This window comes from Aethalodelphis obliquidens, unplaced genomic scaffold, assembly GCF_003676395.1.
Source record: "Aethalodelphis obliquidens isolate GAN/ISIS:26980383/991018 unplaced genomic scaffold, ASM367639v1 scaffold17, whole genome shotgun sequence".
In the NCBI taxonomy this organism is placed as follows: Eukaryota; Metazoa; Chordata; class Mammalia; order Artiodactyla; family Delphinidae; genus Aethalodelphis; species Aethalodelphis obliquidens.
In genome coordinates this window covers 7,027,787-7,041,399 of record NW_020837961.1, presented here as the reverse complement: position 1 = coordinate 7,041,399, position 13,613 = coordinate 7,027,787, and the positions used below count along the sequence as shown (strand labels likewise).

Here is a 13,613-nt window from a genome sequence, read left to right as displayed (position 1 = left end):
GTGTCCCTTGCATTGGCAGGCGGATTCTTAACCACTGCGCCACCAGGGAAGCCCTGTCTTCTTTTTGATTCATGTTTGATAACACCATCAGCATTCAAAATAATAACTGTGGGGTTTCCCTGGTGGTCCAGTGGTCAAGACTCTGTGCTTCCACTGCAGGGGTTTCGGGTTCGGTCCCTGGTCGGGGAATTAAGATCCTGCATGATGAGCAGTGTGGCCAAAAACAAACAAACAAAGAAATGCTCATAAATTGTTAATTATTTTTAAAAAATAGTAACTGTATTCCAGAAAAGCTGATGAGAATCTTGATTTTCGTTTTTCCTTTGGACATTTTATAATCTCATTTGTAGAATGAATGTAGCATCTCATTTCCCTCTATGGGGGAAGAAGCTAGAACAAAATCTGACTATGAGAATTCATAAAGGCGAGGTTTTGCTCCCTTCTAAAAACTTCCTGTTATGCTTCGTTTGTCTCCATACCCAGCAGTTGAACTTTTTCTCACCAAAGCTGAAGATTTATAGAAAAAACGATCCATGCCAGTAGATGTGTGGATATCTTGACCTCTTCAGGGAAACTCATTATACGCTTTGGGGATTTTTTTAATTAATAATTTATCGTGAGATAATTTCAGATGTAAGCCTCGCAGGAACCTAACCCATTCACCTGTCAACATTTCACTGCATTTGTTCATCACTCTGTTGCTTCATATACCCATTGTCGTCAACGTTTTTCTGAACCAGGTGAGAGCCAGCTGTCCGTACGGTGCTCCAGTATCCCTGACTCCTCCAGTGCCTATTGTCTAGAAATAGGGACCCTCTCTCACATAGCCACTCAGTCATTGTCTGGGAGCAGCTCCGGGGAAGCGTAGCTTCGTGATGAGTGCGGTGGTGGGTCCTGTGAGCCCTTGGTCGGCCATGCTCTGCACAGAGCTGGCTGATCGTCCCATGGTGTCTCTGCAGTCTCATCCAAGCTGGCTTATTTCTGTCCCACCCCCTAATCTCGGTCACCTGGTCGTGTTGGTGTCTACCAGGCTTCTTTGCCATAATGTCACCATTTTCCCCTTTGTAAGTGATAAACATTGAGAGGAGAGATACTATGACATTATTCCGAAATCCCATTTCTCATTAAACTTCAGCTGACCAGCTCGAGCTGCCATGGATGTGCCCTGCCCGAATCAGCAGGAACAATCTGATCTGGTAGTTAGTTGTTCACTATTTACCAGAAGGTGATTTTCTGTTTTCATCCATCTCTTCTATATGTATTAGTTTGCGTGCTAATAAAAGGAAAAACTTTATTCATCATCTCTGTGTTCATTTATTTATATCAGTATAGACCCATGGATTTGTATTTTATTCAAAAGCCTTCAACAGTAGTGGATTACTGTCATTATTTATCTTTTTTTCTTAAACTTATTTTATTTATTTATTTTTGGCTGCGTTGGGTCTTCATTACCGCACACAGGCTTTCTCTAGTTGTGGTGAGCGGGGGCTACTCTTCGTTGCGGTGCATGGCATTCTCATTGCGGTGGCTTCCCTTGTTGTGGAGCACGGGCTCTAGGCACGCGGGCTTCAGTAGTTGTGGCTCGCGGGCTCTAGAGCGCAGGCTCAGGAGTTGTGGCGCACGGGCTTAGTTGCTCCGCGGCATGTGGGATCTTCCCGGACCAGGGCTCGAACCCGTGTCCCGTGCATTGACAGGAGGATTCTTAACCACTGCGCCACCAGGGAAGTCCTGTCATTATTCATCTTGATCTTTCTCTTGTTCCTGACTTGGTCAGTGGGAGACTTTCAAGGTAGGTTCTGTATTTTGTTTTGTGTTTTAACTCATTCTTTTGACACATACTCTCATTCTTTGAATATTTTGTTGGCACAGCAAGAATTTTCGGACTCACTGTGTACTCACCCTGCGTCAGACCTGGGATCAGCTGATGTTCCTTTATGTGGAGGATGGTATTTACAAACCAAGATCTGGGTGTTGGGAATGTTTGTTGCTATTAGGATCTTATAGCTTCTAGGCTTCTCGGTGGACAGACCTAGGTAGGGACTGACTATATGTATGTTTCAATATACGCACATGTGTGCTTATACACATATCTAAAACTTTCTGTATCTGTGTATGTAGATGAAAACGCATGACTTCTCATTAATACATCCTCCGATTTATATCTAACACTCCAAGGTTCTTTCCACATTTCCATGTTTGTAAAACATCTTCTCAAAAAGTAAAGAACCTGGTTCTCGTTGTCTTTAATGTGCTCATTGGTTTCCTCAGTCAGTCTTCTTATTCCTCAGTATACGCAGTCTCCTGCCCTTCCACCTGTTTCCTCTCCTCCTCCTACCTCCCTTTGCAGCCTGTGTTCTTGGGTGCTGGCATTGCTGCACCTCTACCCACTTTCATCACCTTCGCACTAAGAAGGGAAGCGGAAGTCTAATAGAAATGATGGACGTATTTGAACGTAAAATAACGAGTAGGGAATGTCACTAAGTTTTCTTTCTGGTCAGACTGTACCTATTCTCCATACACTTTTCCTACTTCTTAACATTTGTTTTTACTGAAAACATTTCTTTTGGTTTTCCTATAAGTAATTGTCATTTATGGAAATGTTGAGACTCACTTATTCAACAATTGTCCAGTGCCTATGGGGTGCTTGACCTTGTGCAAGATGCTAGTGACACAGATATGTCCTCTGTCCTGAGAAACCTTCTAGTCTAATGGGGGATTCAGACAACTAGAGTACCTCACTGTGTCATTCTACTGTGATAGAAGGGTTAGGAGACACAGTGGACATCCCTAACCCTAAATCAGAGATTCAGGGGTGTGGGGAGAGAGAAGGTGAAGATTGTGTGCACGAGTGTGTGTGTGTGTAGGGGACAGTAGGGTAGGGTAGGGAGAGGCCATGCTCCAAGCATTGGGAATGGCATTGACTGCTCCTTTATAAACCGAGACCAAAGGATGAACCATTATCCACTAAAAAAGTAATACATGTGATGTGACTCCTTTAGCTAGGTTTCACTTCGTGTGTCCAGTATTCAGGGGTCTTCCCTTGTAGACCACTGTGCTACATACTTTTGGGCGGAGGCTTAACACAAGATGACATAACTCTTGTTGGCAGGGTTTTACAGTCTAGCGAGGGGGACTTTGCTGCGTGTAAATGCTATAAAGCAGTATATAAGGGTGGGAAATCGGTTTTGAGGGATGATAGTAGGACGGGGGGTAGGGTGGGGAGACAAGGGAATTGTAGACCATCGACTGCTTTTTCTGTGAAGGGCCTGGCCTGATGGTAGATATCTTCAGCTTTATGGGCCATCCATCTGTGTTACAACTACTCATCCCTGTCGTTGTAGCATGAAAGCAGCCACAGACAATAACGCAAATGAAGGACTATAGCTCTGTTCCAGTAACACTTTGTTTATGAAAACAGAAGACAGGTGACCAGCTGTCATTTGCTGATCCCTGGTCTTGAATGTAAATTCCACAAGGGGTAGGACTTCGTTTTATTCTCAGCTCAGTCTCATGTCCTAGAAGAGTAATCTTGTTATAATATATATAGTAGACATGAGATAACTGTGTTTAATGAATGAAGGGAGAATTAGCCACTGCTCCAAACTGGAACTGTGGCAGCTGTAATTCTACACTGCTGTCGTTTTCTGTCATGCTAGGGCTTAGTGCCAAAGTAAACCCAACTGAGGGACCTGTAAAATTCTTTGTCTTAGAACGTTTACATTCAGTTTGGGATTAGCTATTTCGGATTGCTTGGTCTCGATTTGAGGAGATATTTCTAAAACCTGGAAAGGTTTTCTGACCGCAGAGTTTTAGTGAATAACAAGCTTGTATCTCGTGATTTTAGAAGCTGTTACTAGATAGCTACTGATAAAGAAAGTGCATCAAGAGCTATTGATAGATGCATCTTGAAAGTTCACCCAGCCATTAGCATGTCTTTTTTACATCTGTGGGGAAAGTCACTGAAAGAATAAGAGATTTTTCTGTTTTACACCTTGTTCCTGGTTTACCTAATTCATTTATTTTTGTTCAGTGTTTCAGCTAATGAGCAACGCGAAAGGTACATGTCACCCTAGCACCAGCCATTTCACAGTTGTGATGATGCAAACACAATAGTCAGTAAGTGCTGAGGTCCTCCTGGATGGAAGCACCGGGGGTACTTTGTAAAGTTCATCACTTACAACAATTGTGTAATCATAGAATTGGCGTCTGTGAAAACCATGATCTGGGAATGGAATAGCCTTTGGCTTTGGACCATCCACTTGGAATAGATACCATTTTCTCTGTGGAATAAATTTTGATTTACCTACCAGTTCCAAAGAGAGATTGGATTTAGTCACCAGGGTTTTGAAAGGGCTTTTCAGGCCTCTATTTCATCACGCCTACATAACTGCGGAGGCCTTGCCCTTAATTTTCCTTTCTCCAGTCCATCCTCCTTAGTCATTCTACTGGCTACCGTTAGGATAAGTATTTGCTTTCTTCTTGAGACTCAACACAGTCAAAACTGCCTTAATTTTTTCTACCTTCTGCTTTCTTATTTTATTTTACTTTATTTTTGCGGTATGCAGGCCTCTCACTGCTGTGGCCTCTCCCGTTGCGGAGCACAGGCTCCGGACACGCAGGCTCAGCGGCCATGGCTCACGGGCCCAGCCGCTCCGCGGCATGTGGGATCTTCCCGGACCGGGGCACGAACCCGTGTCCCCTGCATCGGCAGGCGGACTCTCAACCACTGCGCCACCAGGGAAGCCCAGCCCTTCTGCTTTCTATCTGAATTTTCACCACCCTCAAACATCTGCTTAGTCTGTTTGGAAGTGTGCTGTGTGTACACCATGTCTATATATCCTTAAAGGTTGTCTCCTTTAGAAAGTGGCATCTACCACTTCTAAACGGAGAATTTTCCAGTCCACTTATCTCATACTTTACAAGGAAGAAGACGATATATCTTGAGAGTGTATGTTTTACTTTTCTAATTTGATTAAGAATTTTGTGAGGGGTAAGACTTGGTGATATTTTCTTTTTAACCCCCTGAGGTGCTTTATTCCAGCCATTGAATTTCTATTTCAGATATACTGTTTCTTTGTCTGACTAGATTTGTACAGTGAGAACACTTCTACTGGTGATTCTAGAAGTCCATTGACTTACTAACTGTGTAGACCGAGGTAGCAAGTCAGGTGACATGAAGATACTAGTCATCTGGTGTCACTCAGAACTTGTTAATGCACTTTACACCGTGAAAGAGGAATAAGTGTAGCAGAGATGCTTCACCAGAGTCAGTTACATCAGGGAACCAGTGTGGAGAATAAGGGAGGGGAATTTAGAGGGACCCAAGTCATTTTTCTTATAAATCCTGACTTGTGGTTAACATTCTTTGTGTGCTAGATTTTTGTTAATCGACATTTTGGTTTCTTTTTCCTTTAACGGTTGATTTGTGGGGTTTTTTCCCCCTGTCTATAATTTTATCAGCCTTCATTGAGTGTATTAAATGCAAACCCTAAATTCATAGAACTGGTTGTAAAGTGGTCCAATAACTTGATATATTTCTGTATTTACAGTGGGATCATGAAACCTGGTCTCAATGCCATTCTGGGACCCACAGGTGGAGGCAAATCTTCGTGAGTATAACAGTATAAGTAAGCTTTTTCTTTGTAGTTTTAGTGTGTGGTTTTTAATAAATTGGATTATGGTTGCCATAAATATTATGTCGGTTTCAGGTGTACTACATAGTGTTTTTTTTTTACATCTTTATTGGAGTATAATTGCTTTACAATGGTGTGTTAGTTTCTGCTTTATAACAAAGTGAATCAGTTATACATATACATATATCCCCATATCTCTTCCCTCTTGCGTCTCCCTCCCTCCCACCCTCCCTATCCCACCCCTCTAGGTGGTCACAAAGCACCGAGCTGATCTCCCTGTGCTATGCGGCTGCTTCCCACTAGCTATCTACTTTACGTTTGGTAGTGTATATATGTCCATGCCACTCTCTCACTTCATCCCAGCTTACCCTTCCCCCTCCCCATATCCTCAAGTCCGTTCTCTAGTAGGTCTGTGTCTTTATTCCTGTCTTACCCCTAGGTTCTTCATGACATTTTTTTTTCTTAAATTCCATATATATGTGTTAGCATACAGTATTTGTCTTTCTCTTTCTGACTTACTTCACTCTGTATGACAGACTCTAGGTCCATCCACCTCACTACAAATAACTCAATTTCGTTTCTTTCTATGGCTGAGTAATATTCCATTGTATATATGTGCCACATCTTCTTTATCCATTCATCCGATGGTGGACACTTAGGTTGTTTCCATCTCCTGGCTATTGTAAATAGAGCTGCAATGAACATTTTGGTACATGACTCTTTTTGAATTATTGTTTTCTCAGGGTATATGCCCAGTAGTGGGATTGCTGGGTCATATGGTAGTTCTATTTGTAGTTTTTTAAGGAACCTCCATACTGTTCTCCATAGTGGCTGTACCAGTTCACATTCCCACCAGCAGTGCAAGAGTGTTCCTTTTTCTCCACACCCTCTCCAGCATTTATTGTTTCTAGATTTTTTGATGATGGCCATTCTGACTGGTGTGAGATGGTATCTCATTGTAGTTTTGATTTGCATTTCTCTGATGATTAATGATGTTGAGCATTCTTTCATGTGTTTGTTGGCAATCTGTATATCTTCTTTGGAGAAATGTCTATTTAGGTCTTCTGCCCATTTTTGGATTGGGTTGTTTGTTTTTTTGTTATTGAGCTGCATGAGCTGCTTGTAAATTTTGGAGATTAATCCTTTTTGACATTTGACGTTTGCATTCCTTATGAATGATCACCATGATAAGTCTAGACATCTGTCCCCATATAAAGTTATTACAATATTATTGGCCCTGTTCCTTATGCTGTATGTTACATCCCCATGGCTTATTTATTTTATAACTGGAGGTTTGTACCTCTTAAATCTCCTTCACCTATTCTTTTTTTTTTAAATTTTATTTATTTATTTTTGGCTACGTTGGGTCTTCGTTGCTGTGCTCGGGCTTTCTCTAGTTGCGTCGAGCAGGGGCTACTCTTTACGGCAGTGTGCGGGCTTCTCATTGCGGTAGCTTCTTTTGTTGCAGAGCACGGGCTCTAGGCGCGCGGGCTTCAGTAGTTGTGGCTCGCGGGCTCAGTAGTTGCGGCTCGCGGGCTCTAGAGCGCAGGCTCAGTAGCTGTGGCGTACGGGCTTAGTTGCTCCACGGCATGTGGGATCTTCCCGGACCAGGGCTCAAACCCTTGTCCCCTGCATTGGCAGGTGGATTCTTAACCACTGTGCCACCAGGGAGGCCCCCCACCTCCAGTTTTAGTGTGCTTTTAAAGATCTCTCTTATGTGAGCAGGTATTTCTTGAACATTTTCTGCATGTCTTGTCTGGTTCTAGTTGCTGTGGATAATGTGCAGTTGTGCTAGTTTGGGGTTCTGTCCTAAGGGCCAGGAAGGTCTTACTAGGTCAGCTTTACTAAGAGGACATGATAAGGTGATTGGCATATAGCTGTCAGCTATGAGTTGAGCTATGGAGAGGAAAAGGAAGGGGATACAATTGAAAGTCAGGACATGGAGCCAAAGGCATCAGTGAAGGCTTGTGTCTTAGACAAAGGAGCACATTACCTGCCTTGGAACGCCAGAGGTCAGACAGCCTGGAGGGCACTTTGGGTAGTCTGTGCTGGATCAGCCAGCAGTGCTTTGCTTTCATGGTTTTGGGCTTTATTGCAGCATATAGTAAAAAAGAAGGAAGGTGAGATTCAAAATATAGCTATATGTTTAGTTGAACCATATAACTTCTTGGTCAGTTAATTTTCGAACTTGAGCGGAATTTGGATTCAGATTAGCTGAGAGGTAAAGCCTGAGTTGGAGGGAATAAATAACGATAACATATGTCTTTTTATAGGTTGTTAGATGTCTTAGCTGCAAGGAAGGATCCACATGGGTTATCTGGAGATGTTTTGATCAACGGAGCACCTCGACCTGCCAATTTTAAATGTAACTCAGGTTACGTGGTACAAGTAAGTATTTGTGGATTTGCATTTTAGATTTCTTCTGTTTCTGTATTGGCAAGTGCCTTGGCTAATGGTTGAGTGTGCTTCCAGTTGACTACGGGACATACTCGTAGAAACAACTTCTCTTCACACCAGCTTTTCATGATCTCCCGTAAAATTCAGGACAGTATTAAATGAAAAGTCAGGGAGAATCTGGAATATGATCCTTGTGAGGGCAATGATATCAATTCTTGTTATCATATCATTTCTAAAAAACATTACTGTTCTACTTTTTTCCTTTACCTTCACCTCTCTCCTTCACCTAGCTTAGAACAGTGTTTTGGCAAATCCTTGTATCAAGCAGTGTAGAAATGTTTGCTAGTAATAATCACAATTACCTGTGTTCTCTTTGGGTGTACAGGTAGGGAATGAAAATGATTTCATCAGGCTTTGCAGCTGTTATATGGAGTTAGTTGTAACTTGTATAATTGCAAGTATAATGCATTATTAGCTAGAACTTTCCTTGGGTATGTTATTTTTGTGGGTAAGTTACATATACCAAAGAGTGAGGGTATTAGAAAAGACCTGCTATGTCTTGTTAAAACGCCATTTTGCTTTAAGGATGATGTCGTGATGGGAACTCTGACAGTGAGAGAAAATTTACAGTTCTCAGCAGCTCTTCGGCTTCCAACAACTATGACAAATCATGAAAAAAATGAACGGATTAACATGGTCATTCAAGAGTTAGGTCTGGATAAAGTGGCAGATTCCAAGGTAATGTGGAAAATGTGTCATAGCCCGCAAATCGGACTCACCTGTGTGGATAGTATAACTTGTTCAGAAGTTTTCTATAACATGTATAGTAAAGAGTGGCTGCTTTCTGTAACCATGAGAAAAGTGACTACTTACTTGATATGAAGATGGAAGTTAACCAGGCTAAAAAACCTAAAAATGATTGAATCCTGGAAATGAAGTGTGGCAGTGTGGTCCAGCATGTGGAAGTGTTCTTTGCAAAGAACACATGGCCCTTTCTGTGTGATTACAGCCCTTGGTCTTCTCCCACCCTGATTGTTCGTCACATCTCATTCCATGTCTTCACGCTAACTTTCCTTCTTCCTTTTTTCTTTTCCCCTTTTAGCTGTCCTTCTTCTGTTCCTCCAGGGGACTTTGTTCCATTGCCTTTGAGAGGTATATTTCTGGAATTGGTACATGATGAAAATCCAAGGGTTCCTGCTCTGTATGTTTCACTTTGCTGCAGTTTGGCTTCCAAAGTTACATCCAGTCAAATTAGGGTTTATTTCTAATTTGTGTGGCGTCCAGGTTGTTTTTCTAGAGCCTTTCTTTTGGCACTTTTGGCTTCCCTTCCTCCCTCCCTCCCTCACTGTCCCTCCCCCTTTCTTCTGCCAGTATTTACTTACAGACTGGTATGTGCTGGGCTCTTTTAGATTTTTGAGATAAAAGTCGTGGGCAAGAGAGAAAAGTAATTCCCTTTGTGGGTTATACAGAATCGGGAAGAAGAAATGAAATGAACGAGTGAACTTTACAGTCGGTGACTAGGTATGAAAGCTTTGCTGGGAAAACACCTGAAGCTTTCCTTGAAGATGAGCTTTTTAGATTGTGATGGCCCTAGTTTAGTCCCCCCGTGATATCCTTTACGTAGACGTAACGAAGAATGGGGGTATCCTGCTGGCTGCTGTTTCATACGATACTTTCTGACATTATTTAATGTAAAGTATATTTTGCTGTAGTTTGTTTGGAAAAATAACTCTGAGATGCCACCAGTTTCCACTAAATTCTTCCTGTAAGCGACTGGGTTTTCCTTTGTGTTAGCTCTGCTTATTGCTTGATTTTCTTCCCAATAAGGTATTTACCATTCTTTACCCTTAGGTAAAAGTTCTCTACCAACAGGCAGTTATCGCCCTAAGTTCCTTGCGTGGATTTCCAGAGAAAAATAAGCTGAAGGGAGTTGTTGACTTAGAATGTATTTATCTAATTCATTGAAGTACTTCATTTAAATTTTTTTACTTTTTATGAAATTTTAAGCATAACAAATGTAGAGAGTATAGTCTGATTACTCAGTTGTTACGGAGTCCAAGCTCGAACAGCTTGCTGCGTGACAGGTCAGTAAATTGAGAGATGAGTTGTTGGGACAAGGAATAGCAACTTTATTTGGAAAGCCAGCAGACCAAGAGGATGGTGGACTCTTGTCCCAAAGAACCATCTTACCTAAGTTAGAATTCAGGCTTCTTTTATACTAAAAGGGGAGGGAGTTGGTTGGTTGGTTGCTGTTGCAGACTTCTTCCCGTTGGAATCCTTTGTTCTTGCAGCTGTCCATGTGGATCTGGTCACAATGTTCCCATAAACGTCCAACAAGACAAATGTCATTCTCTGCCCTGTAACTTTTTATCTCTATGTAAATGGAAAAGTGGTACACCTTGAAAGGTCAGAGCCTTGACAATGGGCTATCCTGTATATTTCAGGCTTTAGGCAACATTCTTTCATAAAAGGTGCAGAGCCAGCATGACTAAGCACGGGCAGCAGAGCACAAAGGTTAGAGCTAAAGGAATAGATTCAATATGGAGTCAGGTTTGTTTTTCTCTGTTACATAGTGATGATATGATTGTAGTATACTTAATATAATGGCACAATTACTAATAACATTTACCTAGATTTCCCAGTTGTTAATCTTTTCCCATAATGACTTCAGCTTCTTTTCTCTGAAGTATTTTAAAGAAAGTTGTATATTTCATGACATTTCACTCTTGAATACTGATTATGCGTCTTAAAAAAAAAGATATTTACCTACATTACCACAATACCGTTATCAACTAACAGAATTGATGGTGTGTTAATCTCAGCTCTGTGGAGCCGTATTCACTCACATTTCCCCATGTCACCTCCAGAATGTCTGGCACAGCTCAGTTGTTAGAGGATCCAGTCAAGGGCATGAACAGCACTTACTTACTATCTCTTTGAAGACTCTTAATATAAGGATTATTTCCTATCTCCTTTCTCCCCCAAAACCTTTCTGGTCCCCTACCACACAGTGACACTGACTAGTTGAAAGGCCCAGCCAGTTACCCTGTAGAATAGTCTACCTTCTGAATTTGTCTGAAAGAATGAGCCGGGAATTCTGCAGCAAGTTAGGGTACGGGAGGGCTCAATTTGGTAAACCTCATGGTGATTTAAGAAGTGCTAATGTGGTGTGATAGAAAGTGAACTTTCCTAGCTGCACAGCTGCACTGAGGACTTTGGGCGGGGCGGGGGCAGGGAAGGGGGCGTCAGGAAGCTGTAAGAAAGACTAACAAATTATAGATGCTTTCAGCAGCTTTTCTACTCCTATCTTCAGCTCCCGTTGTGGTCTGTGGCTTCACTCCGTCAGGGCCATATCTTTTAGTGTTCTGGCTTAACTGTCTTAAAATGAAATATATGGCTTGATGAGAAACATATAGAACTGTTAAAAGCATGGGTTTCATATCAGGCTTAGCCACTTACCAGCTCTGACCTGAGCCTCAGTTTACTCTTCAAATTAAAGAGAAGCCTACCTCTTTGCCCACATAGTCATTTATTTGCTGTTCAGAATAAATGAGGATAATGAGATAAAGTGCCTCTTATAGGGTTGGCACATACATGTCGGGAGCTCAACAAACGATAATGGCTGTGGGTTTTATTGTTAATAACAATAATATCTGTGTTTTAGGTGGGAACTCAGTTTATCCGTGGTGTGTCTGGAGGAGAAAGAAAAAGGACTAGTATTGCAATGGAGCTTATTACTGATCCCTCCATCTTGTTCCTGGATGAGCCCACAACTGGCTTAGATTCCAGCACAGCAAATGCTGTCCTTTTGCTTCTGAAGAGGTAAACGCTAGGGGAACATTATTCTTTCATTCATCCAATATATGGTGACCTACTGTGTACCAGGTATTATTCTTGGTGCAAGGGACTCAGCAGTAAGCACCACAGACAAAAATTTCTTCCTTCTTTGTTGGAGGGAAACAGTCAATGAACAAATGGAAGTGTTGTATGAAAAATGAAGCAGGCTAAGAGAGTAGCAAAAGATGGCTGTGGTGGGATAGAGGTGCTGTATCACATATAGGATGGTCAGGGAAGACCTCAACGAGGTGACGCTTGAGTTGGGAGCAAGGGAGCGAGACCTGGATATATGGGAGAAGAGAGTTCTAGTGGAAGGGAACAGCTGTGGCCCTGCGGCAGAGCGTGCCTGCTGATGTGTTTGGAACCCAGTGACCTCAGGAGGGGTGGGGACTCTTATTGATGACTTTGCTCAAGCTGCCATAACCTAGTACCGCAGACTGGGTGGTTAGCTTAAAACAGAAGTTTAGTTTTTCAAATTTTTGGAGGCTATATGTCTAAGATCAGGGAGTTGGCAGGATTGTTTCTTCTGAGGCCTCTCTCCTTGGCTTGTAGATAGCTGTCTTCTCTCTGTGTCCTTACTGTATCTTCCCGTGATGTGTCTGTGTCCCAGTCTCCTCTTCCTTTAAGGACACTGGTCCTTATTGGATTGTGGCACCCACATGACCTTATTTAACCAAAATTACCTCTTTAAAGACCCTATCTCCAAATACAGTTATATTCTGAAGTGCTGGGGATTAGGACTTCAACATGAATTTTGGGGACACACAGTTCAGTCCATAACAGTTAGAACGGGACATGAGATGGAATTGAGTGGGTGGCAGATTATATAGACTGTAGGCCGCTATAAGAGCTATGGCTTTTAATGTCTCTAGGGGACATGGGAAGCTTTCAGAGAGTTTTAGAACGGAGGACTGGCAACTGTCTGGAGAAAAGGCTGTATAATTGGGCAAGGGTGAGTGGCAGCAGTCCGGTCAGGAGGCTGTTTGTATTAGCTCGTTTGAGGGTACCCTCAGCTACTTCTGTTCCACTTTGTATTGAAATGATTGGTCTGTTGGCCTGTCATCTTTGAGGCAGAACAAACTTTCTTGGCTAGCATATAGTAAGTGCTTAGAAAATGCTTGAATTGATGTGATTCTTCTCATAAAGTGTTTTCAATAATACCAGATTTTGAATAGTGATTTTGGCCTTTGTTTCTTCTACCCATAAGTAGTAACTCCTGTATAAAGATAGGAGTTACCGTCTTTTGGCCATGGTATTAGACCAGGGATCATATCCCAGCCCTGCTCCTTCTAACAGTGACACTTGGAGCCATTGCTTAATTCTCTAAGCCTTATCTGATATAGAACAGTAATGATTATTATTGGTACTGCCTCATAACAATATTGTGTAAATTTAGATGAGGTCATCTATAAAGTATTTAGCAAAGATCTAGTCAGTACTCAGTAATGTTAATTGTATTATTAGGGCAGAAGAATGAAAACCAGTTCCTAAAGAGCCAGAAGTCTTAAATGATCAATGAGGATGGGGCATATGACCATTGTTTTAATATTTAGTTCATAATAAGTTTTAAAACTTGAGTGTACTTACAAATTACCTGGGTGCTAGTTAAAAAGAGGGTTCCATAGACCCAATAGGTCTGAGTAGACTGTCCAGGGATCTGTATTTTTTTTTTTTTTTTGCGGTACGCGGGCCTCTCACTGTTGTGGCCTCTCCCATTGCGGAGCACAGGCTCCAGACGCGCACGCT

General features: G+C 42.0%; 1 protein-coding gene across 7 annotated transcripts in view; it reads left to right on the top strand.

Annotated features, from left to right (window-relative positions):
- The window catches only part of ABCG2 (ATP binding cassette subfamily G member 2 (JR blood group)), a 130,157-nt gene that overhangs the window by 93,716 nt on the left and 22,828 nt on the right, over positions 1 to 13,613 (top strand). For 6 of the 7 annotated variants that reach the window (XR_003434961.1, XM_027116903.1, XM_027116899.1 and 3 more), the window contains 4 exons: positions 5,550 to 5,609; positions 7,907 to 8,021; positions 8,616 to 8,768; positions 11,695 to 11,852. Coding sequence is in view for 6 of the 7 variants with exons in the window: in XM_027116903.1 (XP_026972704.1) it covers positions 5,550 to 5,609; positions 7,907 to 8,021; positions 8,616 to 8,768; positions 11,695 to 11,852 (486 nt within the window). In the remaining variant the exon portion in view is untranslated. Of the gene's footprint in view, positions 1 to 4,097; positions 4,117 to 5,549; positions 5,610 to 7,906; positions 8,022 to 8,615; positions 8,769 to 11,694; positions 11,853 to 13,613 lie in introns of those variants that run through there. The other variant, XM_027116902.1, reaches the window with a different exon arrangement.